General features: G+C 41.1%; 1 protein-coding gene across 1 annotated transcript in view; it reads right to left on the bottom strand.

The window, feature by feature from the left end:
• Nucleotides 1-12,933, bottom strand: part of ARHGAP20 (Rho GTPase activating protein 20) — a 157,827-nt gene extending 144,894 nt beyond the window's left edge. Inside the window, exon 1 of the mRNA XM_074304311.1 lies at nt 12,603-12,933. Within this exon, the coding sequence (XP_074160412.1) occupies nt 12,603-12,707 (105 nt within the window). The 5' untranslated portion in view covers nt 12,708-12,933. The remainder of the gene's footprint in view (nt 1-12,602) is intronic.
• Between the last annotated feature and the right edge of the window lie 4,892 nt (nt 12,934-17,825).

Genomic DNA, 17,825 nt, shown 5'->3' with positions numbered 1-17,825 from the left:
TGTCTATACAGAATAATTTCCTATGCTGGGGTATAGGGTACATACTCCCTTCTGAAGTTAAAATGACCCCCAAAGAATTACTCTTTATAAAGCCCTCTTTCCATGGGATAAAGGAAAGGTCATCTTTTTTTTTTTTTCTTCTGTATCAAGGTACTTTCAAGGATGCCACACTGTACTATTACTATACGTTATCTAAATAGGAATTAAATTAGACTATATGTTAAACTCTAGTGACCAATATGGGAAGGTGCTTCCTTCTCCCCACCTTTATATAGATTACACTTCATAACTGACTTTCCTTAAATGTAAGAGGAAAAGACTGTAGATAAGCAATTTATAAATTTTACATGGAATTGTGAAAATACATGCGCTTCCTATCACATTTTAACAAAGGCAATAAACATTTATGTGTACTTGCTTCTAATGTGAGTATAGCACTTAATGCTTTAGGTAATAGGACACAAAGACAAAAAATAAAAAAAAAAATTCCTACCCTCAAGGAATTTCATTTCTTGTTAGAATCCTAGAACCACAGAATCCAAGAACTGGAAGAGGCCATCATTTCTAATAACCAACAGTCCTTTGTTATGGAATAACCGATTCCATCAAGTAATTAATTCAGCCTCTCAGTTTGATGAACTCCAGTGAAGAAGGAACTTTCTGAGATAGCCCATTAGGGCAAGTATGTAATATAGTGGATGAAGAGCCTGTTTTGAAATCAGGAATACTCATTTTTCTAAGTCCAATTCTGGCCTCAGACACTAGCTGTATGACCCTGGGCAAGTCACTTAATCCTGTTTGCCTCAGTTTCCTCATCTGTAAAATAAACTGGAGATGGAAATGGCAAACCACTCCATTATCTTTTCCAAGAAAATTCTAAATGAAGTCACTGAGTCAGACCAATTGAAAATGAAAATTGAAAATTTCCAGCAAATGAAAAAAAAGAAGTTAGTCAGTTCTTGTTAAGTTGTTTTGGTCATGTCCCACTCTTCATTATCCCATTTGAGCTTTTCTTGGCAAAGACATGGGAGTAGTTTGCCATTTCCTTTCCTCACTCATTTTACAGAAGAAAAAAACTAAGGCAAACAGGGGAGCAAGCTGGGCTTGGGGTCAGAAAGTTCTTGGTTGGAATCTGCCTCAGGTCATTCTTACCATCTCTGGACAAAACTAACTTCTCTGAATCTGTTTGTTCATCTGATAAGGGGATAATAATAGCACCTATCTTAGAGAGTTGTTATAAAAATAGCGTATACAAGATATCTCAAGATAATGTAGAGTTGGATGTGACTGAACAACAACAGCCCATTACTCTTTTAATTGGCTTTAACTGGAATAAAATTAGTTAATGACATCTGAATTTGGAAATAACATAGCCCATCTACTACCTATTCCTGGTAAACAGAAGTTGAAAAGGCAGAGGAAAAATGGAGAAGGCACATATTCTTCTTACAAAGGAATTGTGAACTGAACAGTGAAAAGGAGAGTCACAGAGCAGGTTAACTTAGGCAGACTTCTAAAATTCTAAATTAAAGTCTCTTGTTAAACTAAGTTAAAGATCTAAGTTAAACTCTCCTGCTCCATTTCTGAGAACCACACAAGTATCCAGACAGGAAACAGGCTGACTTCCTTGTCTTTCAAGTCTTAGTTCAAATCCCATCTTCTCCAAAAAGCCTTTCCTGGTCCCCATCCAATACTAATACTTTCTTTCTGAGAGTTCCCTCCCAATCGAGCCTGTATATAAAACTGTGTGCACATAATTGTTTGCATATTGTCTCCCTCTTTAGAATGTTAGTTCCTTTAGGGCAGGCACCCCGTTTTTGCTGGGGGTTTTGGTACCCTCAGAATTTAACACAAGGTTGGAAAACAGTAGGCACTTAATAAATATTTATTCATTTGACTAGATTAGGCAATGTGATAGATTGCTGTCATGATAGGATTAGAGCTCCAGTCACTGATATACAGAACTAGCAACTAGGGCTATTTCTGCTTTTGGGTGGTCACTGGTTTTCTTTGTCTGAACTAGGATTAAAGGAGATAAAAACAAAAATTATCAATGGATGGGGTTCCCTCCCCCATCCAGAACTACTTCTGGTGGCAGGAATAGAGTTATAACCTCTGCTCCTTCTGAGGCCACATTCCAGCCTTTTGGCCCCCAGAACATTCCACAAAAGTTAAGCCCTCACACCCTACATTCTGACATTGCACATCCAAGTTTACCATAAAGTAAACAATGAAGACCTTCCCCATTCTAAATCAGTCCCAAAAAGCTTTATTACAGTGGCAACCATATATGGTATTTGTTCCAGGCTTAATTTGTCAGGAAACAATAAAGAAAAATATTAGGAAAAAGATCCCTAGTGGTTCTTACTTCAGGATCCACTGTCATTATCTATTGGAAGTATGGTATAGGGAGGAAGAGTGTTTTACCCTGAGACATATTTCACAAGATCACAGATGGGTTGAAGGGGACCTCAGAAGACAACTAGTGTAACCTCGACATTTTATGAATGACAAGCTGTAGTCCAGAAAGGACCAATGATGACCTTAGGATCACAAAAAGTATTAAGCGGAAGAACTGGAATTTGAGCCCAGTCTCTGATGCTGATCACACTGCATTTTCTCTCAGGATTCTTAGGAAATCATAGACTTTTCAGCTGGAAGTGTTCTTTAGGCCAGGTAATACAATTGCCTCATTTTTCAAATGAGGAAACTAATTCCTAGAGAAGTAAAAGAACTTGACCACAGGTAATTAATGGCAGCAGCAAAAACAAGCAACCCATTGAAGCAAACACTGCCTGTTCCAAATATTTCCTCAGTCCTACATAGGAATATACCTAAGATCAAAGTGGGGTTGTAGTAGTTGGTCTCCTTGGTCCCTTTCAATTCTCAATCTATGCTCTTGTGCTATAAAATGTCTCTGATGTAGAGCCTAGTCTTCCTCTGGCGGGGAAGATCTCCTTTCTTAAATATACAATTCTACCAAAGCTGGAAATGGCATATGACCGTCTGGCTTGACCCACTAAATAATAAAAGTAGGATCAGTGGGTAGAAATTGTAGGTTGGCAAATTTTGTGCAGGAAAAGAAACTGCCTAATCATTAGAGCTGCCTGAAAGTGAGATCATATGTAGAGAAAAAGTGTTTTCTCCTCAGAGGTCTTCAAATAACGTGACAACCTATGGGGGAATCTATAACAATGGCCGAAAGAGGCAGATAGGTAGACTGTGAGATAACTCACAAATATAAGATGCTATGATATAGGAATAGATTTTACTTTATTCTTTGGACAGGTATATTCAATTATCTCATTTTCCCTCTCCTCTGCACGTTCTGAGTTCTGAACTTAGTTTTCAGGTAGACCTGGATTCAAGTCACTAATTTTGGAACCTTTATTTTTGAAGAGGACCAAAATGACATCACTATGGTGAAATTGAATTGCAGTGTGTCTGACCGTGGCTGATCAGACCAACCCAAGCTCAGAATGCTCTGCCACAGGTCGGACACAAATAGTCCCTATGAACATTTGGGGTGCTTCTCTAACTGTACATCTTGTGTCTCTTCTGGGCTAATTCAATTCTGCTTTGCTCAGAGAGCACACAGCACCTTCTCCGAGGAGGGCACGCCATGCTGGATGGTCCTGTGCCAGTGTCTCCCATGTCATACAATCAATTCTTTTTTTTTTTTTCTTTCTTTTCTGAGGCTGGGGTTAAGTGACTTGCCCAGGGTCACACAGCTAGGAAATGTTAAGTGTCTGAGACCAGATTTGAACTCAGGTCCTCCTGACTTCAGGCCTGGTGCTCTATCCACTGCGCCACCTAGCTGCCCCTCATACAATCAATTCTAAAGTTCTTAAGAGAGGCTGTCTTTGTATCACTTTTTTTTGACCCCTTTGTGAGCATTTGCCCTGTGTGAGCTCTCCATAAAATAATCTTTTTGGCAAGCATACATTTGGCATTTGAACAACGTAGCCAGCCCAATGGCGCTGTGCTCCATGCAGATACTGGACCCCCCCCCCAGTCTCACTTCCTCATCTGTAAAAGGGAATAACAATACCCCCAGAGATATAGTAATGATATACAAAAAGCACCTTGTGAACTTCAAAGAGCCAGATGAATGCCAGCTACCATTTAGGTGAGACTTTTCACTAAAATGAAACTATAGGGAATTGTAGGACACATGAATGATAAGCTGCTTTAATATAGTGAATTATTTATCATAAAGATATCAAAGTATATACTTGCTACAACATGCTATTTTTGGTATCTGACCCACATACTGCTATTTTAGTTGGGGAACTTCTGACTATTATACTTTGCCATTATTTGCTTATACTCAAAGAAAACTTTAAAATTACTAAGTGATATAAACATACATACATGAATTACTTCGTCCATAAACAGTGAGAGTATATCATGAACAAGTAAGAGCCGTAAGAGTATATTAACACAAATTTAGAGATAAGGAAACTGAGGCACAGAGTGATTTAAGTGACTTTACTTAAAGTACACAGCTAGTAAATAGCAATGGGAATCAGAAGATAAGCCCTTTAACCCCATATCCAATATTAATACCACTAAGCCCTTCTGCCTCAGGGAGAGAGGGAATTTCATTTAACACTTCAGTAAGTATTCAATTCAGTTAGAATTTTCAGTAGATTTACATTATTCCCTTGTGTTTGACTCTTCGTGACTCCATTTTGGGGAGTCTTCCTGATTATAAGCCCAGGGTTGGGTTCACTGCACTACTTAGCAGATTACTACTATGAACTGAAAACATAGATATTGAGGACCAGAAAGGTTGAGATGTTCAAGGACAAAGAGTAAATTAAGATTCCAGGCCTTGTTCTTGGACTTAAAGAATCAGTGCTCTTCTGCTATACCACACTGTCTTGTCTAATTGCACAAATGTATGAGAGACACTTCCTTTAGCTGTCACTATGGAAAAAACCCACAAATTTCTTTGTTCCACCATCCACAACCTTTTGAGAACAATAAATTATTTCCTCTTCCTGAAGCTAATAAATAAATCACCATTGTGCTCTCATTAAAAGCCATAACAATTCTGGCAACAAGAGTTACTTCCTAGAGTCAGTAAAAAAAAAAAAAGGTCCTACATGAGCAGAAAAAATGTGGAGCTATTTCCCATGTGTATGCACCAAAGCAGATTTCTCAGGAACATGTGATTCCATGTACCCACACATATAATGGTCAAACACAGTTGCATGAGTTTGTGCATTTTGAGCCTATTGTGATAAATTTGGAGAATGTTTAAAGTATTCTGGTGCAAACAAGATGTTGTTAGCTGGCCATCCCAAATGGAATTGCTTTTTAAAAACACATGTGACAGACAGATGGATACTGAAGTGGGCAAAAATCAATCAGAAGCAGTAGGCCAAAAATAAGAGTTGACATTTATATAAGAATTTAAAGGTGGCAAGCAGTTTTCCATACATTACCTCATTAGATCTTCACAAGAACCTAGTATGAAAGATACCACAACTAATGAGTATCAGAAATAGGAATTGAACTCAGGTCTCTCCTGGCTGACCTGTATCTTAACAGTTTTTGCTAATATACAGATTAGATGGAAAAGTACTTGAAACACATCAGGGTTAAAACAGGGTGCTAGTTGCTAGGGAGACAAAGATGAAAAGTAAATGGCATCCATTCCATCAAGAACCTTATAATCTAGTTGAGAGAAGTATGAGGCATGCACAGTTAGTTAGAGTTGTGTGTCAGGAGGTAAAAGGAAAGACTCAGGCAGAGTACTCTAGAGAAAAGGAAAGAATATTTTCACTTGCAGAAATCACAGAAGGTGACATATTGATAGAACCTTAAGGGATGAAAAAAGACATAATATGGTTCAGTAGTAAAAAACAAAAACAAAAACCATGCTGGATTTGGAGGCATAGGTTCTGGTTTCCAATTTTTTTGCTTCTCTTGGGCAAGTCATCTTGTCTCTCCAGGTCTCAGTTTCCTCATCAAATGAGGGGTTTATCACCTCTAAAATCCCTTCCAGCTTTAAATATATATATATGCCTGTAATTCCAAAAGGTAAAGATAAAGAAGGAATAAATTCCAAGTATTGGGGATAGCCTGAATTACTGTGAAGAATAACCATAACCTGCCATTTTAATGGAATTGGGAACACCTGGATGAACAATTTCCTTCCATCAATATAGGTTAGCACCCTCTCTGCAGTCTTAGAAAGCTGCCCAGAGCAGTTAGAATTAAATGATTTGTAGAGGTCACCTGGCCAGTACATATCAGATGAGACTTTTGCCAAATCTTACTAGTTCAGAGTCCAATTCTCTGTTCAGTGTAAAATGAATTAATGAAAAAATCAACTTTTATGACAGCAGCATCAGATAATATTCAAGAGCCCAGAAACAAGTCATCAGACCTGTGAAACACAAGTTGGAGTCTCTACTCCCGACATGCACCCTTCGGATGACTAGTGAGCAGGATGCTTAACTCCCTGAGACTCAATTTCCTCATCTGTGAAATGGGGGAGTTGGTCCAGATGGTCTCTGGACCTATGTCCCATAATTACCTTAATAATCTACTGTCTGCCTTAGAATCTTTTACTATTTATAGACAGGAGTATTTCTTTGGGTGGCACAGTGGAAAGAGTGCTGGCCCTGGAGTTAAGAATCAAATCTCAGGACGTTTATTCTAGTTGTATGAACTTCCTATAGTTGTGAGGATCAAATCAGATAATATTTATAAAAAGCACTTAGCACAGTGTCTAATGCAGAGTAGGCATTATATAAATGCTTATTCTTTCCTCAGTCCCCAATAACAACTCTACATCCTGATTACTCCACAACTCGCCTACCCTTTGGCCTTTGTCTTTGTTTATAATAAGTTAATTTTTATTCATTTGAATACATTTTTAAAGGCAAAGTCATGAAATGTTAACACTTAGAAGGCCCTCAAGGGTTTTCTAGTCAATTCCATCCTCTTACTTTATCAATGAGGAAACTGAGCCCCAAAGAAGGGAAGTATTTTGCTAAAAATTAAAGAATTAGTGACAGATCAGATTGTAAATCAAGTCTCCTTCCAAATACACTTATTTCTATTATGTTGCAATTACCTTAATACATTTCCATATGTAATTGTTTTCTATCCCCTTAAAAACAAATATAAAAGTGAGACAAAAACTTTTAGGATTCATCCAAAGTAGTTCATAGGGAGGAAATATGTATTTCTGTAATTATGCACCCTTTGAGATTTAGCATAAAGTTAGATTTACTTCCTGGTTCGGTTTTGAAGTTTATATCTAGTCCTTTAACTGGACTCTTTCTTGCATTATCCCTAGGAGCTCACTTGCTTCTCTTTCTCTAATTGCTTTTGTGTTACAAAGGTAACATATTCCATTCTCTCCAAAAATTCAAACACAACCAAGTATTCATTAAATGTCATCAATTGATAGACTTTACTTTCCAGATTTCCCATACACAAGATTACACACAGACATAGATATAGTATCTCTTGTATTTAGCTATATGCAGGGTGTCCCAAAATTCTTTAGTGCAATTTTAAGCTATAAATATTTTTACTTTGAGGAGATAGTAAAGCTGCTTTACAGAACAAATAGATCAGGTTGCAAACTAACTGTCCAAATAAAAAACTACAACTTAATACTTCTTCCATTATTCCTGAAGAGTCTTCTGTTGAACAGGGGCTCTCACCTTCAGGTTAAAGAATGTTGGCCAATGTACTATGTTTACCCATGCAATCTAGGAAAGAAAAATACAAAGTGTTCCAAAAATTACTTACTATGTGTCAGCTGCTTTGGGTGTCCTGGAAATCACCTACTGTGAGCTGACTGCTTATATTATCTCATTTGTTCCTCACAACCACCCAGGGAGGTAGGTGCTATAATTATCTCCATTTTACAGTTGAGGAAGCAAGTAATTTGCCTATGGTCATGCAAGGAGACAGCAGCCTAAGTGGTTTATTTACATTCTTTGGTACAGTTCCATCTAAGCCATAAGTACAGCCTTTCTCAGAATCAAGAGCAAATAACAAATTCTACTCTAACCTTCCTAGACTGTCCATGCCATGCAAAGAAGAGGCACACAAGGTCAAACCTGGATCTAGGGGAGTTTCAGCAGTACATGCCTCCAGACATAGTTTGATTTGGGAAGCGTGGGCAGCAAAATCAGAAATAAAGGGTACAATTGCAGCTGCTACATTTAGACTCTTTTTGCTGCTAGTAGATTTATTCAGCTTTCAAAATGTTAGAGCTATTTTAGCATCATTTTTTGGCTTAGCTATCTTTCTTAGCTCCTTTAAAGAAGAAAATTAAAGAAAAATGAGTAGCTTTCAATCAACACTGACAGGTCAGGATTCAGATTGTTTTGGAATCGAACACAAACCCTTTTCAGAAGGAACTAGTTCTAATTGGCTTCTCCATCTAATTTCAGAGTATAATTATTTCAGAGTATAATTTTGGAGTATAAATGTGAGGATTTCCTCAGGTACTCTCAACAACTAAGGGTTATGAAGCACTTTCCTCACAACAAACCTACCAGGTAAGGCAGGAGATTGCAGGCATTCTTCTGTAGTTTTCAAGATTAGATCAATGAAGCCCAAATAGACTAAGTTATCAGCCCAAGTGCATAAAGCTAGTCCTAGAGTTGATATTCAAATCTTCAGTCACAGACTTCAAAGCTCACATTTCCTAGCAAGTCACTGGGCGTGACTTAAGCAGCTAGGTGGTGGTGCAATGGATAGAATTGTCAGAGTTGCAGTCAGTTACACCCAGAGTTCAAAAATTTCAAAAGCTAGCTTCGTAACATTGGGAAAGACTCAGTTTTCTCATCTGTAAAATGGGAATATTAATAGTACCTAAGCCACAAGGTTGTTGTGACAATCAACTGAGATAATATGTAATAAGATGTATTATTGTTGTTTTTTAATTATGTCCACTGGATGTGGGATTTTCTTGCCAAAAATAATGTTTGCCATTTCCTTCTCCAGTGGGTTAAGGCAAATAGAGGTTAAATGACCTGCCCAGGGTCATAAAACTAACAAGTGCCTGAGACAGGATTTGAATTCTGATCTCCCAGACTCCAGGCCTAGCACCTATCTGCCTCAATGTGACCTATTACACATATGTAAAAATGTGAAGTATTACACCCTATATAAATGCTAGCTATTATATCATCATATGAAATATAGATAAAATGAAATGAGAATACCTTTTCTTTTCTTTTTTAAACACATATATCAAAAGTCAGAGAGATACTATGAAGTAACTTGGTTCAAATGATGGCTTTACAACTGTTTGTGAGACAGTGGGTAAATCAACTTCTTATCTTATAGCCTTGATTTTCTCCACTAGAAAATAAAGGATAGGATTAAAGATTTCTAAGGTCCCTTCCCTTTGCAAAACTATGATTCTAGGAATTTTTATATCCATATTAATGCTGACTCTTAAGGAGTCCTTCAGAAGACTATTCTACAAGCATTTCTTGTTCTCTACGACAGCATTAATCACTGAAGGATATTGTCTTAGTCAAACTGAGACCTATTAAAGACCTGGGCTTAAAAAGGGCAAGATCATCCCGATCTATGTGTTTCCTCTAAACCAGATGGTTCCAAAAGGGAAAGTGAGGCTGGTGACCTTGCCTAGCCCTCCAAAACCAACTCACTTGCAAATCATGGCATCACCTCCCTGGAGTCATGGTCTCTTATGAGAATGAAGGGCAAATAACAACAACAAAGACAGGCGCTGTACCATTCCAACAACAGTCATTGCCTAAAAACATTGGGAGTTTCTTGAGATGTACCTATTTTCTCAATGGCACCCAAGGTTGCATCTAATGATCATGCTCAGGTTTGGAAGGCTGTCCTGGATGATCTGACTTAGATTCTGAGACATCAAACCATTTTAGAGATGAAGAAACTTAGATCCAGAGGTTAGTGACTCACCTAAGGTGGCAAGACTAGCCAGTAGCAGGCAAAGAGCTCAGTCTCTTGCATCCCTGTGCAGTATTTTTCTGTGACATCTATCTTGACTCTTTCCTTTTCTCTAGTCCTCAAGAGCTAAGATTTCAACATTCAGAAATATCCAGGTGACCCTTTCTATCATTATTCATCAGTCTAAAACTACAGGCACACATAACTCAAAGTGAAACAGTTCTCTTTCCAATATGCATTTAGGATAAGCAAGCTTGTTATGATCAGAAATGTCCAGGTCATTCAAAATTACTTCCTTTCAGATAAGGAGAAGGGGAAAAAAGGAGAGGTTGGGACCAGCAGAGTAGGGATGTAGCAGTGTGTTAAAGGCTTGTAAAGGAGGCAGGGTCAATACCTTAAAGGAACAAGACAAGGAAGATTTTAAAAGAATATGGAAGAAAATAAATGGGTCTTTCCTTCACTTGACAAATTATAAAAATAGTCTTGGCAGAAGGGGAAAAATCAAATACAGAATCATGGAGACAAGCTGGAAGGTACCCGAGGGATCATCTTATTCATCTTCCTCATTATACAGGTCTCGAAGGCAGGTAAGTTAGAGCCCGGTGTGACTTGTCCAAGGTCACACAGCAAGCTATTGGATGTAGTATCTGAAACCTGTTCTCTCAGCCCAAGATAGTGCTCTCTCCACTGTACCACGATGCCCCCTCCCCCAATCCTCATTATTGTATTTCCCCGGATTGAGACACCTGATTACCAAATGATTAGCCGACTCTACATTTGGCAAAGTTATTCCCAGTACCAAGATTTAGAGCTGGGACACTGACAAAGTCCTGGACCTTGAAGTCCCACCCCCTCATTTCAATGAGGAAACTGAGGTCAACTAGGGTAAAATAATTTGCCCAAGGTCAGGCAATTTGCTAACAGATCTAGCATTCTCAAATCCGGTCCCCCGCCAACTCCCAAAACTGCCTTCAAATCACACATCAGGACTGCCCTTCCCTCCCTCCAGCCCCCAAGAAAAACAAAAGCACCCGGAAACCTTCTGCGCCTGGAATGAACCTGCATACCTGCCTTACAGGAGATACATCATCATCCTCACGAAATGCTCTGACAGTGAGCCAAGGTGTCTGGCTGCAGTCACACCGTTCTAGCCTTATAGAGCCCCGCAGTCCAGACAGCCAGTCCTTAAGGGTTGTGTGCTTTCGTGTTCCCCAGCCCCGTTATTCCCACGGGCAGAGAAGGGGCCACACACTTCTAGAACCATCCAAGAAAGAAAACCGATGCACGCTTTTCCTAAGGAGCTCTCCCTGCAACTTGAGAGAACCCGGTCGGGAAGATTTATGAAGGACAGCGAGATCTGGACCTGCTGAGCAGTCTGCAGAATTCCCTCGGGAACTCGATTCTTCAAGGACTTTTTTTTTTTTTTGCATCTCACTTCTGGCGTTAAAAGACAATGTAAATGTGAACTACTGCAAGTTATGATTAGGATAATCAATATTCCGATGGGTTACCTGAGTCTAAAACTAGAATGCCCAAAGAACGGAATGGTTTTGTCCGTTTGAAACGCAGACTCTAAGGAATCAATCTCTACAAGTCTAGCGAGGGAGATCTAGCTAAAATGCACTTGCTTTGGGAACGGCTCCAGGTGAATATGACAGACAGAAATGATCGCGTTGCACTGCCACTGTTTAGAGGAATAAAACGCTACAACTTGTGCGGGTCCTCCGGAATCAGCCTGGACACTCGCTGCCCCCGGCCCTGGCCCTCACGCGCCTCCCTCCCCAGACCCGCACGAGAGACGTCTTCCCCCGAATAAGGCCATCTCGGACTGGGGGCTGGGGGCGGGAAACCCGAGAACAAGGCGAAGGGCCGCGGAAGCCGCCCCCAATTAAGCGGGCGGTCAATTCTGACCTCGGGTTATCCAACCGCAGACCGGAGGAGCAACTTTGAGTCCCCCACCGAGCGGCCGGAGGGGCCGCGGGGCGCCCGAAGCCTCCCCAGCCCTCCGACCCTCTCCCAGAGACGGTATAGCTCAGCACTGCGCCGAAGTCGGGGCGGGGGGACGGGGAAGGCGGCGGACGCTGATGAAAACATCGCAGAAGACATCCAACCGGGCAAGGTGAAGAATGGAGACGGGATCACACCCCAAAGGCGATCCTCTAACGCCGCACTCGGGGAGGAACGCGTTGTGATTAGCCGGGGCCAGGGCGGGGAGCTGCGGGAAACAGATTAGTAGACCGGGTAACCGAGCGCGATTAAAGAGCCGTGCAGGGGAAGGACCCCGGGAGGCGGGGAGTCTCGCAGGCAAAAATGGGGGGGGTCACCTCCCGGCCCGATCCCAAGTTTCTGCCCCGGAATACAGGGCTCGGAGCTGCAGCTCGTAGGGGCAGCTGATGGAGGAGATGAGCTCCGGATAAAACGGGAAAGGGACTTGGAAGACCGGTGAAAAGGCGGGGGATGCAGGGCAAACAGGGGGTGAACCCGCGAGGAAAAGTAAAGGCTCGGAGCAGGGCAGAGGCACAGAACGGGGCCGAGGGTCCCAGGGCCGCGGACTGGGGCCCCTCCTCACGGATGAGAAGTCCCGGCTCCCGCCGCACGGAGGGCTTCCGCGGGCGCTTTCCCGGGGGCGCGGAGAAGCACGCAGGGCAGAGGGGCCGACAGCTCGAGGTCCTCACCTTCTTGCTCTCCGTGTCAGCCGCGGTCCTGGACTCCCCAGTCAGAGAAGAGGAGCGCCCTGGCTGCCCCCCCAGAGTCTCCTGCTGGGGGGACATCGCTTCCATGAAGAAAATCCCAAGCAAATCCCAGCCCTGGCGCGGGGAGCTACGCGGTCATGTCCTCTCGGGAAAGGCGGGCGGAGGGGAGCGGGATGCGCAGGGGAGCCTAGGGCCCGGGGCTCGGTGAAGGCACACGCCGGGGGGCAGCCACCCCAGCCTGCGGGCCTCCCGTCGGGGCCATGTAAAGACAACCGCACTCGGCTCCGCGGCTAGCGAGAGGGAATCCAAACGCTGCAGCAGGAGCGGACCAGCGCCGCGGCCGGGCCCCGCCCCTGGGCCCGCCCCCTCCCGGGGCCCGCCCCGCAGCCCGGTCCCTTCCTGCCCCCAGCCCTCCGTGTCCGAGGCCCCGCACGCGCTCCTGGCACCCAGGCTCCGGGCGCCAGCCGTCGACCCGCTCCACTCTTTTAAGCGCCCAACTGATTTCGTCCATCTCCCGAGGAGCAGACGCTTTGTGCCCCAAGAAGAGCTCCTGGTGCCCGCCCCCTCCCCTTCCCCGAGAGGACCCCCGCCCCTCCCGAGGAGCTTCCTTACTAAAAAAGAAACCACCCAGCGCACCCACCCGAGGGAGCTGGCGGAATTCTGCTGGCGGGGAATGGGGCTCTCTGCGGAGAGCCCCCTCCCTCCCACTTTGCAAACTGCGGATCCCTGAGCAAATGGGGGAAGGCTATGGGATCGTCCTGGGCTATCGAAAACGTTACTTGCTCTGGCAAGTCTGACTGGCATTTGTGGACATCCATCCGCGCCCCTGCCCCGTTTGCATAAAGGAGGCGTGCTCTCGGAGGGCACCCGCACGTGGGCACTCCGAACGCCCAAGGGCCTCAGGAAATTTCTGCCTGAGATGGCGCTTTGAAGCGGGGGTCGCTATCGCGAAAGCTACAATAAGTGGAAGCCTTTATCAGATGGCAGGTCTGAAATCACAACTTCCTGCCCACCTCCATTCCGGCATGTTTTCTCAAGGTCACCACGGAACTCGAGGGAAGGGAACGAGCCGAAGAGAGGGGAGGGGATCTCGGGATTAGGGCGGAGACCCGCTGCAGTTTGAGTCACCGCTTTCTGGTAATTGGGAAATAGCTTTCTCTGAGACTGTACCGCAGAATCCTGGCTTTCTGAGGCCAGGAAGGGCAAGACCGTAACAGGTTGCTGGCCGGCTGTCTTTCTGGTTGAAATAAAGATAGGAACCCAAGTTCCTGCAGCCTTAGGCTAATAAACTTACCAGGCCAGGTTTCATGAGAATAGGTCTGTGCTGGCCCTGTTCCAACTTTGAACAGTCTACAAACAAACAAACAAACAAAAAACCCCAAACCCACAAAACCACCACACCTCAAAACTACTGATTGTGGAAATGACGCAGAGAAAATGTTCCAGCCCATTTTAATCTCGGGTCCACACTTCATTGTTTCAAGTAGGCTTTACATGCTTTCCACAAACCTGTGCCTTACTCAGGCTTCGGGAGTTTTCGCTGCTCCTCCGTCCTTTTTTTTAAAATTTAAATTAATTAATTAATTAATTAATTATTATTTTGCTCCTCTGTCCGTGCTTTACAATCTCACAGACTCTTGCCCATTTGGTTATGGTCACTATTACCTTTTATTTTAGATTGGAAACTATTTCCGCAGTCGCTTTTCTTGAGGATCAGTGCCCCAAGACTTCACAGTGATTGTTGTTGTTCAAATGCTTCTGATTCTTCAGGACCTCGAGATACTGGAGAAGCTTATCATTTCCTTCTCTGCCTCATTTTACAGATGAAGAAACTGAGGCAAACTGCCCAGACTCAAGCAGTTACTAAGCATCAAAACAATCTGATATAATAAATAGAGATTTGGCTTCATAGTTAATATGACCTGAGTTCAAGGTTAGATTTTGGAACATTAAAGGAATCTGACTCAGCATAAAAGTATTTGGAGTCCCCCAATAGAATGTAATTTCCCAGAAATGAGGCACTATTGCGTCTTTTGCCTTTGCTCCTGGAACAAAGTAGGAAATTAATAAATGTTGGTTGATTGACAGCGGAAAGAAATATGTAAACCTAAATACAACGTCATTTTTTTTAATAATAGTAAATACAGATTAATGTGAGGGAGAGATCTAAAAGAGACCTAGAGAAGTGTTGATTGCAAGTGGCAGCTGTTGTTATTTGTCTTTCATTCTCAAAGAGGACCATGACTTCAGGGAGGTGATGCCAAGTTGGAAGTGAATTGGATTTAATTAAAAGAAGGCTGTGCAAAGCTTCTCCTCAGCCATCTGGATCTAACAGCAAGATATAGGTCAGGATGGCTGGAGATGGCCCTCCATGCAGTGGAAAGCTTGGCCTTTGTAATCTAAGGTCTCTACTAGTTCTCTGAGATGAAATTTGAAAGAAATTTGGAGGTTCTAATGGCACAGGAGATATTTCGATTGTTTTCCTAAATCACAAAGTCTGTTAGATGATTCTTTTAGATATGGAGGCATTTCAGCAGAAAATTTGTTCTTAAATTCTGAACTTTAATAAGAAAATAGAATTTTATTGTCAAAGTCAACTTTTTCTGTCTACAATTACAAAAAATTCAGCTTTCTTGTTGATTTATTTTTATTTTTTTATTTATAATTTTTTGACATTATATATGCATGAATAATTTTTTATAATATTATCCTTTGTATTCATTTTTCCAAATTATCCCCTCCCTCCCTCTCCTCCCTCCCCCCCCCATGACAGGCAATCCCATACATTTTACATGTGTTACAGTATAACCTAGATACAATATATGTGTGTAAATACCATTTTCTTGTTGCACATTAAGTATTAGATTCTGAAGGTATAAGTAACCTGGGTAGATAGACAGTAGTGCTAACAATTTACATTCAGTCCCCAATGTTCCTTCTCTGGGTGTAGTTGTTTCTGTCCATCATTGATCAGCTGGAAGTGAGTTGGCTCTTCTCTATGTTGAAGATATCCACTTCCATCATAATATATCTTCATACAGCATTGAAGTGTACAACGATCTTCTGGTTCTGTTCATTTCACTGAGCAGCTGATTTTTATTTTTAAGCAGATTCAATAAACATTTGCTAAACTTTCAGCACTTGAAGATCATGGTGGTAGTTCTGGTGGAAATATAATGATTAAGTAAGAAACAAGCTCCTCTTCTCATGAAGCTTATAATCCAGTCAGGATGGAGGTACACATATATACAAATAATTAGAATTTTTTAAATGGTTTGTTAAGTAGGTGGAAGATGCCAATAACATACTCTTGGAGATTGGAAAAAACTAATTTACAATTTTTCTTCTTTGAATGTTTCAGAGATAACTGCTCTGATAGGAAATTTGAAAATAAATTCTATTCCTGAAGAAAATTGCTACAAAGATAAATGTTCTATCCTGTGTTTTGAAACTTTCTTTCTCTTGGATGTTGTATAGCATGTTGTTTTGTTCTTCTATAAATCAGTTATCAGGGAGTTAGGAGGAACAGAGAATAGAGTACTAGGGCTATAGTCAGGAAAACCTGAGCAATCACTTAATACTGTTTGCCTCAGTTTCTTCATCTGTAAAAATAGATGGGAGAAGAAAATGACAAACCACTCCAGTATCTTTGCCTTGAAAACCCCTAATTGGGTTTCAAAGAGTAGAACACAATTAAAACAACTGAACAACAACAACAAATCAGTTATTATTAGTAAAAATAATTTTATACCCTAATATAATGAAAGCTACATGAGAGTAGAGACCGTAGCTTTTATAAACATTGAACTTCTTCAGTGCTTCTTTGTTGTTTGCACACAGTAGATGTATGATAAATGTTTGTGGAATTGAACTGTCTTGAGTTGTGTTGATAAGAGTTTTTCTCTCACCTCCCAAGTGCCAACTGAGAGCATAAAAATGGAATCTTAATAGACAAACTGCTTTTTCCTAGACTGTGAAGATATGTTTGCTACAGCTGGACTTATTAAACTTTTTGTACTTGCCACTCTTCATAGAGAAATTTTTACATAACCTCAGGTATATAGATATATAAAATATACAAATCAAATATTTACTGATAATAAATCATAAAAAATTTTAAAACAATTCTTTGGTATACATATAATCTTATTTATTAAAGATGAAAGCAAATTTGTATCTAATGAGTTTGATATGATTATTTTTACACAAAGAATTAAATCTTGGTTGAATATTTGATGTCTTTTACCATTGCCAAATTTTTCACGACCCCCGCATTCAGTTATGTGATCCAATATGAAGTCAAAACCCACAGTTTACAAAGTTTTGCCCAATAGTACTGATTACATGAAAGATGGGGTCATACTGGAAAACAAATGCAACAGGGTCAGTCAAGGAAGTTGATGCTCAAAGTGGAACATAGGCAGGATGCATCAGGAACATTTTGAAACAAAATTGAAATGTTCCAGAACATTTACAACTGGGAAACCCAAGTAACAGACTTCTAGCAGGAAGCAACCAAAGTTAGAGCAAAGCTTGGTTGAAGACAAAAAGTTGTGCTTTCCTTGGAGTATAACAAGAGAAAAACTCCCCAGAAAAGCCCCATCTATTAAACCAAGGAAGGATCACAGACCACACAGTCTTTTCAAGTCTATTGCATACATCAGAAACCAAATTGTTGGCCAAGGATCCTTCACTCCCCAGAACTTTGTCCTTCTATAATGACTTTAAAAATGCATTGTTAGTTATCTATCTTAAAAAAAATCTTCACTTGATTTGATGCTTTCCCCCCTTTTATATCATATAGTTAACCTAATTCCTTTTTCTCTTAAAAATCTTTGATTGAATGATGCCAACCTCCTTTAAAATTTTAAGTTAATCTTTTTTTCAATTAAAAAATTCTATTTTTTCTTTCTCTCACTTCTCCCTCAATGAGTAAAAAGAAAAAAAAAATGGTGTGAGATCTAGAAAAGACCTTAGAGTCTAGAAACTGTTGCTAAGAGATGGAACTTGGTTAAAAATTATAGGGTCAGCTTTATGTAAAGGGAGACATAGTTTGTCTTGCCACTGATGCATATATTCACTTCCACTATGGGTAAGTCATTCAGTCACTCAGTGTACAAGAAGGCTTTATAAAAATCATACCTACAATTTCTTAAACTGATGAAATCACATTAAAAAAAAAACCATCCTGTAAATTTTAGTTCT

The sequence above is a fragment of the Sminthopsis crassicaudata genome, chromosome 3, assembly GCF_048593235.1.
Source record: "Sminthopsis crassicaudata isolate SCR6 chromosome 3, ASM4859323v1, whole genome shotgun sequence".
Classification (NCBI taxonomy): Eukaryota; Metazoa; Chordata; class Mammalia; order Dasyuromorphia; family Dasyuridae; genus Sminthopsis; species Sminthopsis crassicaudata.
This window is presented reverse-complemented; position numbering and strand designations above follow the sequence as displayed.